This window comes from Gymnoscopelus braueri (assembly GCF_963280865.1).
Source record: "Gymnoscopelus braueri genome assembly, chromosome: 23".
Classification (NCBI taxonomy): domain Eukaryota; kingdom Metazoa; phylum Chordata; class Actinopteri; order Myctophiformes; family Myctophidae; genus Gymnoscopelus; species Gymnoscopelus braueri.
This window is the reverse complement of record NC_137625.1, coordinates 6295382-6316646: the sequence shown is the minus strand read 5'-3', so window position 1 is coordinate 6316646 and position 21265 is coordinate 6295382. Positions and strand designations below refer to the sequence as shown.

The following is a 21265-nucleotide window of genomic DNA, read 5'->3' as shown; positions in this document are numbered from 1 at the left end:
TTGCCTTGAATATTCTTGAAAGGCAAAGAGTGACATGCTTTGTTTTTTGCCTTGAAAACAATGCATGCACCTTGAATGGGGAAATGTTTTTATTTTAGGACTCATAGAATCACAAAATGACCCTGGGCTGGGACCCATTCAAATGACCACTCCTGGGTCCTGACAGCCACTAACTACATTGAAAACCTAACATCACTGCTACCGCTTAGATGAGGAGTTATTTTGTTGCATTGGCATTGCTGAGGTTTTAGACATATTTTAGTTTGTTCAAGACAGTATATTTAAATGTAATATTTTGTGGTTATTTGGTTATTTTGTGTTGCACACCTTGGCTATAAAGATATGAATTTAGATTACTCGTTTTGAACCAATGCTGCACTAATTTGACTTGTGATTTTAAAAAGACATATACAAAATGTAATTGATGTGATGTGAAATTCATTGATGTGAAAAATAAGAAATGTACTTTTACTTTTACTTGTACTTACTCTTGAATACTTAAGTACATTTAAAAGCAAGGACTTTTTTACTTTTACTTGAGTAATATTTTGACTGAGCTACTTTTACTTGTAGTGGAGTAAATTTAACCAGGAGTACTCTGTACTCTTACTCAAGTACTGGGGTCGAGTACTCTGTCCACCTCTGCGAAAAACAAAAAAACATGTCACTCTTTGCCTTTCAAGAATATTCAAGGCAAAAAAAAGTATCATATGTCACTGCTATGTGCTAAATACTAGTGCTAGCCAAAACTCAGGTGAAATTGATAGTTTTAAACTCTCTAAACAAAAGTGATCCAAAATGTTGTGCTTACCTCGACAACAAGTGTTGTCTCTATCTACTTCAATGGACTACTTTGTTTGGGCTGTTTGCTGGATCATTTTTTTAACAGTGCGTGTGTGTCACACACTGACGCGCGCACACACACACACACACACACACACACACACACACACACACAGGACTGACTGTTGGGAGCTATTATAGATTATTATAGATTATAAGATCGGCTATTTTCGGCATGCAGCTAAATGAAACTCATTTCGATGCCCATCACGGTCCGCCAAAAGTAAATTTTAGTCGAGTAAATCAACTGTAGATTTTAATCGACTAAAATCTTATGATATTTAGTCGACTAAAAATAGACTAAATGTAAAACATTTCAGATGACTAAAATATGACTAATACGAAACAGAATTTTATTCAAAAGACTATGACTAAAACTAAATCAAAATTTGTCAAAATCTCAACACTGACTGGTACAGTATGTTTTCAATGTCCGTGCTGACACACAGTAAACCCTGACAGTAAATCCACTAATAACCACTTAATCCCTGTATACTTTGTTTACCGGGGTCCCCCAGGGCTCTATATTGGGTCCGCTCAGGGCCGTGTTTAAGCACAGGCAATGTAGGCAAATGCCTATGTCCTGTAGGCCTATGGCCTATTAGGTATTAAAAGTCCTTATATATATATAAGAAATTTAACAAAAAAAGACCATTAGTGCATTAAAAGTAATCAATAAACTATAAAAACTGGTCAAACATTGGTCGAATTGTCAAATAACATAAGAAAGAGGCAAAAGTTGTGAAAATAGCTGGAGGCGTTGTGAGCTTGTAGACTGGCTATTTTCACAATATTAATTTGTGGAATCGAGTCAAACTAAATGTAATGCCTACAATTCCAAGTGCTTGTCAGGGTGGGGGGTCCCCAGTTCAAATATGATTATTTTGGGGGGTCACGGCCTGAAAAGGTTGAGAACCACTGTAGTGAACCTGCCTGGGAAGCAGAACATCCTAGGTTCAATTCTGGGCCCTGGGCACACACACACTCACTTGAGAAGCACTCAGCTGGGTATCGCTGAAAACTAAATTAGCCATGTGGGATGAAATAGGTCTAATTATTATTATGACATGCCATCAGAATTAGACATAATTATGACATGTTTGAGTGTTTTCAAAATACAAATGTGGGTGTTATAGCAGTCGATATCTAGAGCAATTCTCTCAACACACTATACCCTCAATTTAGCTTTGAAAACTTAGCTTCATCGTATCTTATTGTGTAATAATGAAAACATTATAACTGTCCTTAAACAACCTCATAATTTGACCTCAGTCTCTGCTTTCCTGGCATTGTTCAGAGTCAGACTACAGTTCCAATTCCCAGTAAAACAGAGGAAGCAGCCATTATCGGGTTTCCCGTAATCATTCCAAGAGTTCCAAGAGATGTTGGATGTTTGGCCTTCATGTCATTTGAGTTTAGGAGGGGGTCGGGTGTGTCTGATTAAAAGAATATCAAATATCTGAATATTGAATCAAGCAACATAAAAACTGTCCGAGTAGATGTTAAAATGACCCCAGAAATGCTTTAAAGTGAAATACCCCTTTAACTACTAATGTGACCTGATATATTCTTCTGCCCGTCTCAACCTGAGAATAGAGTGTTGCTGCTTTGATTAAATGCTTCAATAAAGCAAAGAGTGTGAAGAGACATTAAAACACTGATTGTTTTTATGATTATATTATTTCACAATGTACAACAGATAGTTCCAAACAAGCAATCTGATTGGTTTGAATAGGCTCTCTAGCCGTGCTCAAATGAGCATGACATCACAGCCGTTCTCAATACATGGGCAACTGGTGGCCCGGGGGCCACATGCAGCCCCCACCTTCACTTAATGCGGCCCACAGGTTAATATCGGAATACTGATATGTTATTGATTTCAGCTGTTACAATTCCAAACATGTAAACATGACCCGCTTTAATTACTTCAGAGTATATATTGGTTGTTTAATGACTAGTATTATAATATTATTGTCTTTTTTATTTCCAATGTATTTGTATTTCAGCTCATAAAGTTAACATAAGTATAAGTTATGCATTTGAAATTAAATAAAAATATTACTTTTCCAATTCGAAAATAGCAAAAAGAGCCGATCTACAAGCTCAAACACTAGTTTTGCTACTTTTGAGTGACATAGTAGAATGAAAAAGTAGGACATTCATTTATGAAATAAATCAAGTTAAAACATGGAGATGAGGTTTCTGCCCGACAGCAACAATATGTAATGTGGCCCCCTGGAGTGAGTGTGGAAATATAGTGGCCCTTTCCATCATCAAAGTTGCATCACCCCTTTTTATATTTTGATTAGTTTAACCCATTAAGACCGGGAACGCATCTGTGTCACTTTAGATTTCTTTGGCTATTCAAAAATAGCAGATATACCAGCTCATAGTGTTTAAAGTTTGCATTTTCAAAAAATTGCTATAGCGCCCCCCTTTGACCAATTGGAGTAAGATTGGTTTCAGTGATACTTGGAATGACCCTCTACATTACTGCAAAGTTTCAAACAAATGTGAGTCTACATGTATGTGTTAGGGGCAGACGAATAATTTTCATAAAACTGCAATATTCATTGGCTCATAAAAGCTTCATTTTTTCACTTATGGAAAATCCGCTTGCTCACATCTTTCGGCATAGGTCCAAAGCTCATGCGTAAAACATTTAGTGTAGATTGCTCAAAGATCCCAGGAGGAGATAGATTTTTACTGTTTTTCATATAATTCAAAATGGTGGGGAATCTAAAGGTCAGAGGTCAAAAGTCAGAGTGTGAAAGTTGTTAGGCATGAGGAGACGCATGTGTGTATCGAAGTTTCATGTCTGTAGGTCAAACAGGGCATGAGTTGTACCTGTTCAAAGTCAATTGAGTGAAATAGCCCCACCTTTTGGCCAATAGTTGTGAGTTTCGTTTCTTAGTTGTTTGGCATAGCCCTCTACCATATTGCCGAGTTTCGTAAAAAGCGTATGCACGGTTAGGCCAGAACTGCAACAACGGCGGAAGAAGAAAGCCAACAGTTTCAAAGAGGTTTCGAGCCTGTAGGCCTCGAACCCTCAAATATTTGGGCTTTTAAGTGATCTGTATCTGAAATCTGAGAACAGCCACACATTAGCCACAGAAACCACCACATGTCATGGTAATGTGTGTTTCACTTCAAATTGAATTGTTATACTTCAATGGTTTGTTTTTAATGTCAATAATGAAAGTAGCTATTCTTCTTCATAATAACATTTTTAAGTGCTATACTGCAGTTATAGCAGTGACTGAGACAACAGACTGAAAAACAATGCTTTATAACTGAATGCCACCATTGGAGAGAAAGAAAGAGAGTGAGACACCAATAATATGTGCTATTATTTAATTTCATAACAATTCACTATGAATATAACTTGTAATGAAGTAGTGAGATTGTAATAGAGGTATCAGGAAGACAGACAGACACTGTCTGTCTGTCTGTTTGTCTGTGGACACACACATACATGTATTTAGTGTTTGAGAGGAGAGGTTAGCGTGGTATAAACTTCTGAAAGTTTGAAACTCTCTCTCTCTCTTTATATTTCTAAATGTAATTAAGTGGCCTCCCTTTCTCTATACAATTCTGTGGTGGCCATAGCTGAGTGGTTAGTGAGCCCGCCTGAGGAGCCAGTGGCCCCGGATGTCCCAAGTACGATTCCAGGCCAGGTCAGTGGTGTGTCCCTGAGCAAGACTTTTAACCCCTAATTGCTCCCTGTGCACTGCACAATGTTTAAAATCGAACATATATTATTATTATATTATATATTATAATATTTAAAAAATAAAGGGTTATTTACTCGTGACCCTTAAAAATTGGTCCGTGACCCACATATGGGTCCCGACCCAGGGGCCTCATACTGGGGTTTGCCTAGGGCCTCCTGATCCCTAAGCACGGCCCTGCCAATGCATACATTTAAAATGACACAGATGTATTTTAAAACTCCCCCCCTTTAAACTTGCCCACTTGAACATCTGTAGTCTGAAAAACAAGGTAAAGGAGTTGAGTACAATTATGGTTTGAAAATGATCTACACATTGTAGCAATTTCTGAAACTCATTTGGATGATTCAATTGACAATACTGAGGTATCTATACATATATATATATATATATATATATATATACATATATATATACAACATACGTTACAATATAATTAGACTTGATAGAAACAGACATGATGGGGGAAAGAAGAGATCTTGATGTCCTGCATATCATGCAGGACATAGAATGCAAATTGGAATTTTCAGTCACTAATATATTTGATATTGAAAAGCTATTGTCTGAATTAAAATCGGACAAAACCTGTGATAACCATGATAATCTAGACAGTAGACTCTTAAAGCTGTCAGCTGGAATTGCAGTTAGTTGTATATCTGTTATATGTTTTATAACATATATACGTTATAAGTTTTAAGGAAGGAATCTATCCTCAAGTATGGAAGGTTGCTAAAGTAACTCCTCTACCAAAAAATAGGAAAGAAACTCAATTCATGGAAACAATCATATTTAAGCAATTATTTCTCTATTAATAGCATTAATTCTGACTTTCAACATGCATATAAAACTGACTATTCAACATGCACAGCTCTCACACGATTGACAGATGACTGGCTAAAACTGACTGTAAATTATTAGTTGGAACAGTGCTAGATTTTAGCACAGCTTTTGATGTTATTGACCACGAACTGCTATACTTATAAAACTGTCTGCTTATGGTTTTAAACTCTCAGCTTTTAACTGGATAAAAGCTACCTATTCAACAGATAGCAATGTGTCATGTTCAATGGAACCCTTTCAAGTATTAAAACATTATATTGTGGTATTCCTTAGGGAAGTTGCCTAGGACCTTTATTATACTCAATATTTGTATATGATATGTCATATATTTTAAAGAATGCTTGCTGTGTGATTTATGCGGATGGCACTACAATATATACTTATGCAGAGAATGGCACAGACCTGAGCAGTATATATTACAAGATGAGGTCTCGCTGATTTCTAAATGGGTCACTGAAAATAAGATGAAACTTAATATTTCCAAAACCAAATGTGTTAATTGTTCAAATCATGCTCAGAGAAAGGAACAAATGGTTAAGAGTTTCTTTGCATGGAGCATATTGTTAAAGTTAAGGAGGCCAGATTGCTGGGAGTTACAATAGATGAAAGACTTTCTTCGGCCACTCACATTGATAACATAGTAGGCCTAACAAAAATGAGCAGAAGTATTTTAATCATAAGATGGAGTGCCTATCTTTTAACTAACACAACTACTAAGTAAATTATACAATCCCTTGTCTTGTCACATCTTGACTATTGCCCTGCAGCAATCTGGTCAAATGCATCTAAACAAGAACTAAATCAATCCAGTTTACCCAAAATAGGGCTGCGAGACAAGCTTTGCATTGGTCATTTAGGACCAGTATTGAAATAGCCTAATGCATAATGACTTGTCATGGATGAGAGTTGGTAAGAGACTAGCTTGTAGCTGTTTTTGAAAAACATTCATACAGCACACCATGTAAACTGCTTATCTCTCTTCTCAGCTGTTGCTTGCTAGTGATAATCACAACTATGGCACCAGGCAAGCCCTGAGAGGTGCTTTCACCTGCCTAAACCCAGAACTGATGCTTTAAAAATAACTGTTATGTAAAGGGTAATCAATTACTCGTATAGACTTCCACAATATTTAGTATTAGTCACTAGCAGTCAGAGTTGGTTTAAAGAATAGACTAAGAGATGTTATGCGGAAAGAGATTGTTTTAGATTGTGAATAATGTTTGTCAGTTTATTATATTTGTCATGAATTTGTTGAATTTCACATGATCGTGTACACTTGCCGATTGTCTCTAGACCCTGTAATACAGTATATATATCACAACCTTTAAAGAGGGAGCTGAATCACAATACACAATAGAGAAGAGCAAGTCAATAACAGGAATACACAGCCAAATTAATTATACAAAGTCCAATAAACATAGAGTACATGATAAAATGTTTATTTATTTTTATTGCTATCATTTGTTTACAATGGGTAGGTGGCACTACAAAGGCAAAGATTTTGCTGTTTTTGTCGCATTCCTAAGCCAATAATTTGATGACTGGCAGAGACTCAATTGAGTCTTCTACTGCAGTGTTTATCAACCTTTTTTTTCACCTGGTATAGCCAAAAGATATATATATATATATATATATATATATATATATATATATATATATATATATATATATATATATATATATATATATATATATATATATATATATATACATACATACATATATATATATATATATATATATATATATATATATATATATATATATATATATATATATATATATATATATATATATATATATATATATATATATATCAAAATATTTACTCTCATGTACACAAGATGTAATAAAGAAACCTTGAACATTACAAAATGTCTTTGGCCTACAAATATATAAACTTGGGTCAGTGCAATGAATGGAGAAGATGAAAAAAAAAGGAAAGAGACAGTGCCTCAGTTTCACCGATTTATTTTTGGAAACATACAACTTGTTTTGCTTTGATGTCATAATAAAGAAACCTTGAACTAAAAAACAGCACACACATGTTCAATTTGGCCTACAAATATATAAACTTGCCAGCGCAATGAACAGAGGAGTTGGATTCACCTTCCCAGAAAAATACTTTAAAAACTCAAAAAGATTTGAAAAAAATATATAGACAGGCGATTTCTCCATGGTGGGTCTCAAGGTGACGTTTCATCTTACTGGGAACCATAGCACTGTTTGCGAGCTTGTCTCCGCACACGATGCACAGTGGAATAGCATTAGAGACCCCCCCCCCCCCCATAAAATTGAAGCCAAACTGTATAGTCATCAGTGGCTTTAGTCGTCTTGCTTGTCGCCGTTGTTGTTCCCGGCAGCACGGCAGTAGAATCTACTGAACAGCCACCCGTATAGTTACTTTTTTAAATTAACTTTATTACCAGTTTTCCTATTATCAGTAGGAATTTCCCGACACGTTGTTTCATTTTGTTTAAGAATTCTGATTCTTGTTCTCCTACTTTTTCCCCTCTCTCTTCTGCTTGTCTGATGGCGACTGCCTCTTCGTACATTTCATCTGTGTAGTTTCCCCCCCCATTTCCTACATTCATGATATCAATTTTCTTGATCAGCTCGTCTACTTGTTTTTTGTCCTTGCTCTTGTTGTTGAAGACATGGAACCTGCCACCACAGCGTTGGATAAGATTTTGAAGTTCTGGACCAGCATCTCGCACATGCTGGTTAATGGTGCGACCTTTTTCAAGATCATCACCACGGGTGAACAGAACCATCATGTACTTGTCAGCGCCTTCTCCAAACAGCTTCTGCAAGGCTTCTACACAATTCTTCTCTTCTTTGGTGAATCGACCAATTTGCATGACGAGCAGGAATGCATGCGGACCGGGGCATGAGAACTGGATACATTTCACAATTTCCCCTGCGACGTCATCCACAGTTTGGGTTGTGTCAAGGATTCCTGGTGTGTCCACGACAATAATTTCTCTTTTGTTCCTTGAACTGATCCTTCCACTTACACACTTCGTAGTCACTGTGCCTGCAGCGGCTCTGGAAGCAAATTCTCCCTCTCTTTTAAGGATGGTGTTACCAACGGCACTCTTCCCCACTCCAGTTTTTCCAATCAAAACAATTCTCAGGTTGTCACCTAAAAATATAACAATAATAATGATATTTAATAACAATAATAATCATAATCATAATCATAATCATAATCATAATCATAACAATAACAATAACAATAACAATAACAATAACAATAATAATAATCATCATAATAAGGGTAATAATAATTGTAATAATAATAATAATAATAATAATAATAATAATAGTAATAGTAATAATAAACAATAATAATAATAATACAAAATGTGTGAATTAATGTTGAACCATGATGTGTAGATTCCTGAATTTTAACATACCTGAAGCCATCTTACGTTGATCAGTTGTCAAGGCAGCACAGTTAGTATTGAATCTGAAAATATTTTGTTCGGTTTATATCAAAGATGACTTTGAAGTCCAGTGGTGGGTTCTACCGTCAGATGCTGTGTACGTCGTACACCTTGAGATTTATTTTCGTCGCCACCGTACACCTTCAAAAACTGTTCAAAACAGCGTATCTGAGACGCTGATACGCTCTGATACGCTAACTGACGGCGCTGACTGAGACACTGGCGTTAACGTGCAATGTGCTGCTCAGGGGCCAGGGCAGGCAGCAAAGCGAGAGAGAGTAAAAAAAAAAACGATTATGTTACCACCGGAACGCTCGCCCCAAAACACACTCGCCCCCATTCATTTCGCGGACAGAGGCCGCCGGATTAGACCCGGGGCGAGTGTGTTTAGGGACGAGTCTTCTGTGATTTCATTCACTCACCAGCTAGTGTTGCCAGATTTTGCGAGAGAAATAAGCAACCAGTTCTATGAAAACAAGCCCAAAAGAAGCAACTTAGGCCACATGAGCACTTAAAACCTACGCTATTTTTTTAAGCAAGCCTAAGCAAGTACACTTTAGAAACAAGCCCCAAAAAAACGCAACCCACAACGACCAACATTTTACAAGAAAACTTTACAGAAAAACAAGCCCAAAGTCGCTTATAATACGCGGACATGGCAACACTGGCCCCAGCAGGTAACTGTGGAAACACACCAGACTTTTTTCGCACACACTCGCATATACGCACACTCGCACTTTTAGATCCAGTCCTATTTTAAAGCCTGCGTATGCGGGACTCGCGTATCCGCGCGCCTGGTGTAGCCGCTATCATTGATATCAATTGGATCTAAACAAACGCACTATACGCGCCACGCATACGCGCGCTTTGAAAAGTCTGGTGTAGATCGGCCGTTAGTAAAGTCTGGTGTAGATCGGCCGACAGGCAGCGCCAACAACAAAAACAAACAAGGAACCGAGAGTGGTACGAGAGACAGAACGAGAGCAAGACAGACATTACAGAGCGAGACACTTCGCGCGCGTGTGTGTCTCACATGCAATATTTTGTGTGTTTTCACACATGCAATATTTTTGTGGGCCACATACGTGCACATTTTTTACATTTAATTAATTATAGACGCGCGCATGCCGTGCGTGTGGGAGGCAGGGAATAATCATAGTATACCTTCAAAAAAAAACTAGAACACACCACTGCTTTGAACACACCCCATGATTAACATATTATTTACATAACAGAAAACTGGCAGGTCAGCCCCTGGCTCTAGGGGTGTGTAGCTTGCCACAAAAGCAGGAGAAAATGAATGCTTGCTGAAAAACTATATTCACATTGCAATAGTAATGTCAATTAAGCTAATATTTGGGGCCATTTTATATTACTTCCACACTACACATTGTGACACTGGTAAGAATTAGTATGTTTAGTATGTTAAACATTTAACACAACAATAAATGTGTAACTGTTTTCAGAGAAAAGAGGATTGCTCTTGAGAAGAGAACGTTCTCTCCACAATGTCCCTAGACGAATCCACAGGCGCGCTGCCTGTAGCTGCCTGTAGGCGGCCATTGCTGCGGTGTCGCGTCCGCGGAGCGTTGACAGGGCAGCGCTCCGTGGATTCGTGTATATAGCATCATCCTGTGGAAAGAAACCAGTTCAAAAGACAAAAATGTCTATGAAAATGAAATGTTTTGGATAATGATAATGCATGCAACTGACTTTGATGCTACAAATTCAATCAAGGACCTCAATAAAACAAATGTTGGATTTTCAAACTTGCTGTACATGATCTTGATTGTGATTATGATGATTCAACAGAGGAACAGATTAAACAGAGCAGATCACATGTCAAACATACATACAGTATGCATTCCTTATTCTGTTGTCATGTTTAGATATGATAAAATTGCTGATTATACATTCAAGTGTTGCTCTCTAGAGGAAAGACAGCTGACTGAGGACTGTTCATCATCTGAGGTGAGAAAAGGGGACCATATCGATTTTAAATCGTGTCAATATTAACTTAAGTTTGTATCCTACATGCAAATAATATGGATTGATGAGTTGCTCAAAATAATACAATTTCACATGTCTCGATATAGGGACAGAATTGTATCATCACTTCCCCCGTCAGCATGCGACTATAAACATGACTTGGTTATCTCATTAAGTTCAGGGGCTTTCCACATGCACATGTACAGGAATATGTAGATAGTGTTTTTTTCTGTTTTCTTGACCACATCTTTTCATAGGCAGAACCTACTGAAACACAGTTTGTTTTTATATATATATATATATGTAACAATGCAATTCAGAATAAAACCACACTCTATTGCTCCAGCACCTGGTTTTGTGTCGGTCCTTAGTGAGACAGCAGGCAGGACTATATATATATATAGTATATATATAAAAGAACACCTGGAGGCGGGACACTGAGGCGGAGCTCAAGAGACAAGGAACCAGCTGAGGGGAGGCAGAAAGGACAGCCCAAAGCCGTGTTGGATGGAGAAGAGTCGTAGATGGCCTATGCTCCACTGGGAGCGATGGGCCTAAGTAAGTAAGTATATATATATATATATATATATATATATATATATATATATATATATATATATATATATATATATATATATATATATATATATATATATATACCCCATTAGTCAAATATATATATATATATATATATATATATATATATATATATATATATATATATATATATATATATATATATATATATATATATATATATATATATATATATATATATATATATATATATATATATATATATATATATATATATACCCCATTAGTCAAATATATATATATATATATATATATATATATATATATATATATATATATATATATATATATATATATATATATATATATATATATATATATATATATATATATATATATATATATATATATATATATATATATATATATTTGACTAAGTCAATTAGTCTGACTAACCACTTAAAGGGATATTTCACTTTTAAAAAAAAACGTTTTGTCATTTTATCGTCTACTCAGGCCTTTGTGAGCCCCCCAGACAGTTTTTAAGTTGCTCGATTCAGTATTTAGATATTTGATATTAATGTTATCAGACATGCCCCCTTCCTATACAAACCCATTGTAACTTCAAACTCCATTTCAACCATGTTAGATTCATCAAAAACACCCGTCCTTGGTTCTGGTGACTCATACCGCCCCCCTAATACGCGAGGGGGCCGTGTTTTTTCAATTACTTTTTTTATTTATTTTAAATATTTTTTTAGGAAAATGAAAAATATTTAATACAATAAAAAAATGTAATAAAATAAATGAAAAAAAATATCGGAAAAACACGGCCCCCTCACGCATTAGGATACTAAATGTATCAATCATATCACATGCATTGACTATTTTTAATCATTTGTATTCAATAGCATAGTTTTTGTCCCAAGTACATCATTTTCAGAATCAGTTTTATTGTTTCTTCCATATTCCACAATAGGCATAAAAGGGGGCAAAATACTATTCTCCGCAACTCATGGTGCTTGTCACAAAAAATAAAAAAATAGACACATTAAAAAGACGCAAAGACATTGATTGATTGATTGATTGATTGAATACTTTATTAGCAGTTTGCAAAATAAAAAAGAGGATTATACCCAAGAAAATGGCTTGTTTCCATTGGGGTCCTTTGTACTCAATTCATCGAAACATTTAATGAGAGACATATATACAACACTATGCAAAAACATCATATAAACCAGTAGTAATGAAAAAGAAAAATATGTACAGTTCGGGGGGGGGTGTAGGCTTTGACTTTTTACAGGGGCTAGTTCCAAATTACAATTGATCATCATGTCACACAATTGTTATTGTATTAGCTATGTACCCCTCTATTTCTGTAAAACATTGTTCATAATCTTAGGAAGAAACATGATTAACTAATACACCCGTAAACTAACAGTTTTCATAATTTTCTGTTTTGGAGGGATATGCCTTCATTGTTTTGTCACTGCCCATTTTTTGCAAGCACATTTCGGAATCGTCTGATACGTCCTGTCAGATCGTCAATAAATCTAAATACATATGGGTTTTTTTCAGCATCTTCTCTTGGCATGCTTTTTGTTGCTTCTTGAATCATATCCTCTGCCTGTGTGTACATGTCATTTGTGTAGTTTGTATTTCCATTTGCTGTAACCATTTCATCAATTATCTCGATCAGCTTGACGACTTGTTTTCTGTTTCTGTATTTGATTTTGTTGTTGAAGACATGGAACCTGCCACCACAGAGTTGGATTACTTGTTGAAGAGCTGCATTGTCACTTGTTTGCACAAACTCTTCAATGCTGAGACCGTCAAGATCATCACCACGGGTGAACAGCACAATCATGTACTTGTAAGCCTCTTCCCCAAACAGCTCCTGCAAAGCTTGTACAGAATTATTCTCTTCTGGGGTGAATCGACCAATTGTGATGACAAGCAGGAATGCATGAGGACCAGGGCTTGAGAGCTGAATACATTTCACTATTTCTTTCTTTAATTCTTCCTCAGCTATTTTTGTGTCCAAGACTCCTGGTGTGTCTACTACACTAATGTTTCTTTTCTTCCGCAATAATTTGCTTACTTTTTTACACTGATCTGTCACTGATGCGGCACAGGCTTGGCTTACAAATAGTTTCTTTGCAAGGATGGTGTTTGCGACGGCACTCTTTCCCACGCCAGTTTTTCCAATCAAAACAATCCTCCGGGCGTTACCTAAAACAATATAATCATCATCATCATCATTATCATCATCAAAAAGACATGTGAATTAAAGTTAAACTAGAAAAGTGGCCCCACCAGGCCAGGTTGCCTACCCAGGGCCCTTGAAACATAGCCTGTGAAAATGTTATACACCTACTGTACACAGTATGTGACCGTAACTGTTTCTGAAACTGACATTTGTTTAATTAGGAAATCACCAAAGTTATTCATCAGACCTAATTAATAATAGGGTTAATAATAAGAGACTATTTTAATTTCCTAGTCATCTGGATGAGCCCAAACTGGTTTGGTTGAACTCCGGTATTGTGTTTATAGTGGTACAAAGAGATAGTTAAAGCAGGTACGGCAATCTCTGCAGTTCACTATCAAACATACATTAAACTTGTCTTGAATACTGCTTCCCTTATTGCTATACAGGTCCTTCCACATGAATTAAAAAGGGTGCTCGTAGTGCTGAGAAACAATTTTGTATTATGTATCTATCTAGTAAGCAAAAATGTATTCTCTTATACAGCAACATTCATGCTGGCACATAAATAAATACCTAAATGTAGCACCCACCCACGATTAATTCTTGAATTTTAAACGTACCTGCAGGAAGGGATTGCATTCCACCCATTGTTTCTTGAATCAGTTGTTAATAGTGAATGTGAGAATATCTAGGTTACGGTAGCTTTATCTACACAGATGACTTTGAACACACCCTCTAATTAACATATTATTAACATAACAGGCACATATAAAGCTGACTCAGATCAGGTTCCAGCCCATTTTTCTGGAGAAATACAACTTACCACAAGAGCAGGACAAAATGTCTTACAGTAAGTACTTTAATGATAACTTAAATAAAGTATACTTTATATAGAATATATATCTATATTTTCTTTGTATGTATTTACATGTATACGTGAAAATCTCAAGGACCTTGTAGCCTGATTGGGGGTCGCAGATAGACAGCTGGAGAGTTGATTAACCTCTTCAAATAACCAGAAATTACCGAAGTACGTCACCTACATATTTATGTTTTTAGCTTAGACACAGGTAGCCTACAATAGTTGGTAGATGATTGGTAAATTATTAACCATGACAACGACTCAAATACTTTTATTTTGTATTTTTTTGAACCACAAGCATATCACTGCGCCAGTCAGATATAATGTACATGAGAGAGATAAGGGGGGGGAAACACTTGATACACAAAAACAAAGCTGGCAATGTATTGCTAATATCCAGGGATGCTTTGGCTACAGAGTGCAAAGCACTAAATTTAGCCAGTGAGAATTGCAGTGTACATAAAGTGCGCTCGGAAAGGTTTCTTTTAGGAGCGCTTTGTGATGCACCGTGCAGTCAAATCCGTGCCTCCGTGGTGTCAATAAATTCCACTGCCCGCTCTTTGATAAGTCCTCCTCCATCCTCCATGAATCGAATACAAACTGCAACTAGTTCCCGTTTGGAGAGATCTTTATACTCATCCGCGAGTAGGTCCTATTGCAAAATAATATTGTCCACTGAGTTCAGCCTTTATTTTACCAGCAGGACTGATGCTGCTGCCTCAAGCAGCTTGTCCTGAATGCGGTTAAGGCGGTCGCGGTGGCTGCCGTTCGTTTAGGCGTCCTCGCGTCGATGAGTTTGCTCTGGACAAACTTTTTTGTTTACGCTGGTGCCATTGCTGTCTCTCTGCTGTCTCAAGAATAAAAAATGAAGAGAACGAGGCCAGGACAGAGGACATAGTGTGTGGTGGTGTTTATATTGTGTGCTTATGTCATGACGTAGAAAAGCGGTTCTGTGAATGAGGGACACAGACAGACACATTTCACACTCGAGTGTGAAAAGGGATTCTGAGAATAAACATTGGCTCAAAAGACCCCAACATCCTCCAGACACGCAGGACGTAGAGAGAGAATGGATGTGTATTACGTTGTTTGTCAGCCTTAAGTATAGGGGGCGATATTCATAGTAAATACACAAAAAGCTGTCTGGCGGTGGGAAGGCACAGTGTATTCTAGGTAAGGCACGTGCCTTACTTGGCCTACCGTGCGTCCGCGCCTGCACTACACACTGTAACCAAAAAAAATAAGAAAAATGTAATCAATATTTGTTACTATTTTCACAGAAAATATGTAAGTGGAAAACCAAAGTGCTCCAACAAACCTTGCAAACCTCCCAGGGAATGTTTCCAGTGCACAAGATGAAATTCTACATGAAAATGACAATTTGCAGATAATATACTTTTAGTATACCTATAATATAGTATATATCCAAGAAATCCAGACATTGTCTTTTCTTGTTGAACAATTTTGGAATTTAAACCTTACATGACCTTGTTTGTGATAGATAATCCTGATTTAATAAATCAAATGAAGGAGCAATGTCTTTAAACTAACTGTGCTATTGTAAACATTTATATTGTATTGTCCTTTGTATTACAGGAATGGATCAGATCCTGTAAACCATAAGACACCATCTCAGCCTGAACCGGGGTCTCCGTGTCAAACGCACAACACCAATAGGTAAAGCAGATTCTTAAAACAAAAAAAACAATGATATTAATTATTCAGTCCCCTTTAGTTATTTTAGGGTATTTGTCACTGTATATTCGCCTATACATATTATGTGAAATGTGTCCTCTGCATTTAACCCATAATATCTATTAAGAGCAGTGGGGAAGTGCCATTAACCCTTCCATTGTGTTAGGGTCATTTTTTGACCCATTTTCAAGTTTAAATTGGTAAAAAAAAGTACCCTTTACATTTCTTTATTGGAACATCCTCAGAAACAGCTATTTTAACGCAACAAAATTAATTACCGCCATTTTAGTTCATTCTGATGGTCTCAAAACAAAAAAGTGACTGGGTGTGTTAAGGGTCAAATTTGATCCGGCAGATAATTAAGTGTGGCTCAATTCCCCCCAAATTGTCAATATTCAATGTTTGCATGTTTGAGAGTGAGAGAGACTTGTCCTCAATTAGCATTTGCTATCAGGAGTAAAATAATGTTTGAGTTTATGAAAAATTAACGTATTTTTTACCTTCTATGGTATACGGGTCAATTTTGACCCTTAACACACCAAGTGTCACTATTTTTAATAATACAAAAAAAAATTTAAGTTAAAAAACTAAAACAAGTATTTAAAAAAAAGTATTTTGGAAGTGTGTTCTAATGTTAGTCTGTTATAGCTAGATAACATCATTATCCATTGTCTTCATTATAGGAAATGTAATGAGTGAATTATTACATTTTTATAATTGAAAATAAGATATATTGAAAGATGAAACCCAACATAATATTTTAAAAAGTGTTTCCATGGATATGAATGCATAATAAGTCAGCTATGAAGTGGGAGAAAAAAACAAATGAAAATAATTATTTGTTGAGTATTTTGGGTTAAATCACGGGTCAAGTGTCAGCAGGTTTCTAACACAATGCAAGGGTTAACACAGAATGAGGGAATGGGAGAAATTAAGGGTTAAGTGTGTTGCTCAGGGACGCTTTGGCACCAGTGAACTTCAGATTATTATTATTATTACTATCATTATATTAATTGTTGTTATTATTATAATTCAGTCCCCTTTAGATATTTTAGGGTATTTGTCACTCCATATTTGCCTCTACTTAAGTGAAATGTGTCCTCTGCATTTAATCCATGTAACTATTAGGAGCAGTGGGGAAGTGCCAAATGAGAGAAATGAGAGGTTACGTGTGTTGCTCAGGGACACTTTGGCACATACAGTAGACTGGGGGACGAAATGGTGACCTTCAGATTACCAGACTCTACCCATTCAGTTATTTGTTTGGGGTTTTCGTTACAATATAAATGTATATAATCCCAGATCATATGCATTTACAAAACATTGTCCTTGTTTGATAAACAAATGTCAGTCAGATAACTCACGGATAGATTGAACTCAACATTATAAAATGTAAATACATGTGTGAATATGTATTTTATCTTGACGCTCAGGCTCTGCTGCATTTTCCTCCCTGCTCAGCACATTATAAGACATCCATCATTAACCATTAAGAGCAGGGAGATAGATACCGGTACACATTAACAACCTGCATGAGGAACAGAACTATTAGAGCAGAGCCCCCTGGTGGTGCTGGGGTGGTGGTAGAAGCAAACAGGCATATACCAACAGTCCAGGGACGCTGACAGCAAGAGGAAGTCTGAACTGGCTCGCATATGGCATGCAGTATACGCATCATTCGCTTTATCTTTGTATTACAGGAATGGATCAGACCCTGAAAGCGAAATGACAACATCTCAGCCTGAAATGGGGTCTCCGTGTCCAACGCACAACACCAACAGGTAAAGCAGATAATAATAATAATAATTTTAATAATAATACATATTATTATTATTATGATTGTATTATAATATAATTTATTATTATCTCCATTATAATAGACCATATTCACACGGCGGCCATTTTGGAATTTAACATTGCAACGCAATGTTAAATTCCAAAACTTGCTGTGGCAACTGGGGTGGCATTTCATTGACTTATGGCAATATGGCCGCCGTGTGAATATGGTCTATTGTAATAATTGTTTTTAGTATAATTCAGTCTCCTTTAGATATGTATGGGTATTTGTTAGGAGCAGTGTGGGGAAGTGCCATAACTGCCATTAATACAAAACCTGGGGAGAAATTAGAGTTGCTCAGGGACGCTTTTGGGGCGGACTGGGGGGTGAACTGATGACTTTCAGATTACCATGTATATATATGTGTGTGTGTGTGTGTGTGTGTGTGTGTGTGCGTGTGCGCGCGTGTGTGTGTGTGTGTATATATGTTATTTGTTTTTGTAATTTTTTCCCGGAATGTTATGCTTTATTCTTCAGACCTGAGAGCGTAGAGGAAAATATAACCCCACTCTCAAAAGGTACTGTATGCAATAAGCTATTATCAGTTGCTTCTTAGCTAGACTAGATCTACAATATATAGTAAATATGAATTATCACCTGGAATTCATCAGTATATCAGTATAATGCATTTTGTCAATAAAGATCAATCAATCAATCAAAAAGCTGTATAGGGATGAGTCCAAAACAGTGAATGCTGGGAAGCAATTGTTTATCACATTAACACAGCAATAAAATATCTTCATCGACACATCAATTGCATAGATAGATTATCATTTTGCATTGCTGATTTTCCTAATCTCTTAAATTCTGACAGGAACCCATGACAGCATCAAACTAGTTCTGCTTGGACAGACAGGCACTGGAAAGAGTGCATGTGGAAATACAATCCTGGGAAAGAAAAAGTTCAAATCAAGAGCCAGTGCAGTACCTGTTACCAAAGAGTGTCAGATGGAAGAATTTGATATCTTTGATAAACATGTTACTGTAATTGATACACCAGACTTCTTTGATGAAGAAATGCAAACACAAAGCCAACTGCATGCAGAGAAATACAGAGAACTCTGTCAGTCAGGAGGATCTTGTGTGTATTTACTGGTGATGGAGGTGGGCAGATTCACAGATGGTGAGAGAGAGATACTGGACAAGTTGGAAAAAGCTTTAGTGCTTAAAAAAGATAAAACAATTATTCTTTTTACTCGTGGGGACAGCCTAAAATGTGACCAGATGACCGTACAGGATTTTGTGAATGGCATGGACCCTGTCCTGAAGAACACAGTTAGCCAGTGTGGTGAAAGGTTTCATGTGTTTGAGAACAGCAAGTCAGATGAAAAGCAGGTGAAAGACCTAATGAAGATGGTACACACTCTACTCTATGGCCATAGCCAGGGTTTGGAAGATAGTGAAGCCCAGGGAGGAAGTACTGGTTGTGGAAGTACTGGTTGTGTGGAGGAAGTACTGGTTGTGTGGAGGAAATACTACTACTGGTGGTTCTGGTACATATGTCTTTGTGTGTTTGTGGTGGTGGTTGTTGTGGTTCTGGTTGTAGTGTGTCAGAGGTCACCAGAGAATTCGACCCAGAACAATTCGACCCGGTCAGGTCGACCCGCTTTCAACACTACCGCTTCCATTACAGCCACACTAAACACTACCGCTTCCATTACAGCCACACTAAACACTACCGCTTCCATTACAGCCAAACTAAACACTACCGCTTCCATTACAGCCACACTAAACACTACCGCTTCCATTACAGCCAAACTAAACACTACCGCTTCCATTACAGCCACACTAAACACTACCGCTTCAACACTACCGCTTCCATTACAGCCACACTAAACACTACCGCTTGGACCGGACAATTCGACCCGGTAATTAATAATTGGGATTTCATTTATATTGCATATTTCATCTTACTTACATTTTGTTTACAAGGTGAATATGTACACAGCATATGACCTAGCCCCTACGGAACCTCTCCCTCTGCTAAGTAGCTCCGAGATACTTAGCGGAGGGAGAGGTTCCGTAGGGGCTACATATGACCGTGTCCTTAATCATGTTTAAGGAGGATAGGCTATCATAAGCTTTTAGCTTCAGCCTATTACCAAGTAGGCTTGGTAACCTGGCTGTAGAAAGTAACACCACAGTAAAGAACCTGGGGGTGATTATCGATTCTGAATTGAATTTCAATACACACATTAATCATGTCACCAAGATTGCTTTCTTTCATCTTAGAAATATTGCTCGAATTAGAGACTATCTGTCGTTAGACGATGCAAAGACGCTGATCCACGCTTTTGTTTTCTCTCGGCTTGATTACTGCAACGCACTCTACTCTGGCCTGCCAAAGAAAACAACTGACAGATTACAACTTGTTCAAAATGCGGCAGCCAGAATTTTAACTAAAACCAGGATGAGAGAACATATCACTCCAGTTCTTGCTTCACTACACTGGCTCCCGGTTGTTTTTAGGATTGATTTTAAAATTCTTTTAATAGTTTATAAAGCTCTAAATGGTCTGGCACATACCTACCTCTCTGACTGCCTAGAGAGATATGTTCCAAACCGGGCCCTCAGGTCTTCAAGTGCTGACCTGCTCGAGGTGCCTACAATGACATATAAAAAATACGGTGAAGCAGCATTCTGCTTTTACGGACCGACAGTGTGGAATAAACTCCCATTACACCTAAGACAGGCAGCCTCTGTCGATAGCTTTAAAGCACAGCTCAAGACCTATTACTTCACTCTTGCTTTTAGCTGATTCTTTGGTTGATTTTTAATTCCTCACTGTATTCCCTATTTTAATGTTGTTTTATGCCTTTGCTTTTGCCTTTGCTTTTATTTTATTTTATTTTATTTTTGTTTGCTTTATTGTTAAATTGGTTCTAACTGTAATTGTATTCTTGCTCTGTAAAGCACTTTGAGCTGCATTTCATGTCATGAAAGGTGCTATACAAATAAAGTTTATTATTATTATTTCCTTTTGATCACCTCAAACACTGATGGATGTAAGACTTGTATAAATGTATGCTTGTACTGTGAGTTGATCAAATAAACTAAAACAGTGCCCCACCTCCGCCTCCAATTAAGTGTGAGAATACCACCTTATTCAAGCACAGTCATTGAGATGGATCTCCCTTTAAAGTTAAAACGGTATATAGAATGCAGCTATATGCAGAGAAACACAGAGACACAGGCCATCAACGATCACATTCCTAAGGCTAGCAGCCACCATCATCCCCATAGCAGAGTATGACGTTTTTTGCTACACTA

At 37.0% G+C, this 21265-nt stretch overlaps 3 protein-coding genes across 3 annotated transcripts; 1 reads left to right on the top strand and 2 right to left on the bottom strand.

Annotated features, from left to right (window-relative positions):
• Positions 1–7754: 7754 nt before the first annotated feature.
• On the bottom strand, positions 7755–8984 carry LOC308079772 (GTPase IMAP family member 9-like). Its single transcript, XM_080421366.1, has 2 exons — positions 8834–8984; positions 7755–8559 (listed from the first exon to the last, which is right to left on the bottom strand). Exons 1-2 carry the CDS (start codon positions 8841–8843, stop codon positions 7823–7825), a joined length of 747 nt encoding a protein of 248 aa, XP_080277492.1. The 5' UTR covers positions 8844–8984; the 3' UTR covers positions 7755–7822.
• A 3870-nt stretch (positions 8985–12854) lies between these two features.
• On the bottom strand, positions 12855–14260 carry LOC308079770 (GTPase IMAP family member 4-like). Its single transcript, XM_080421364.1, has 2 exons — positions 14222–14260; positions 12855–13621 (listed from the first exon to the last, which is right to left on the bottom strand). The coding sequence occupies exons 1-2, from the start codon at positions 14247–14249 to the stop codon at positions 12876–12878; spliced, it is 774 nt and encodes a 257-aa protein (XP_080277490.1). The 5' UTR covers positions 14250–14260; the 3' UTR covers positions 12855–12875.
• Positions 14261–14414: 154 nt separating this feature from the next.
• LOC308079696 (GTPase IMAP family member 1-like) lies at positions 14415–19893 on the top strand. Its single transcript, XM_080421257.1, has 5 exons — positions 14415–14451; positions 16060–16140; positions 17859–17939; positions 18473–18513; positions 18810–19893. The coding sequence occupies exons 3-5, from the start codon at positions 17884–17886 to the stop codon at positions 19829–19831; spliced, it is 1119 nt and encodes a 372-aa protein (XP_080277383.1). The 5' UTR covers positions 14415–14451; positions 16060–16140; positions 17859–17883; the 3' UTR covers positions 19832–19893.
• The last annotated feature ends 1372 nt before the right edge of the window (positions 19894–21265 follow it).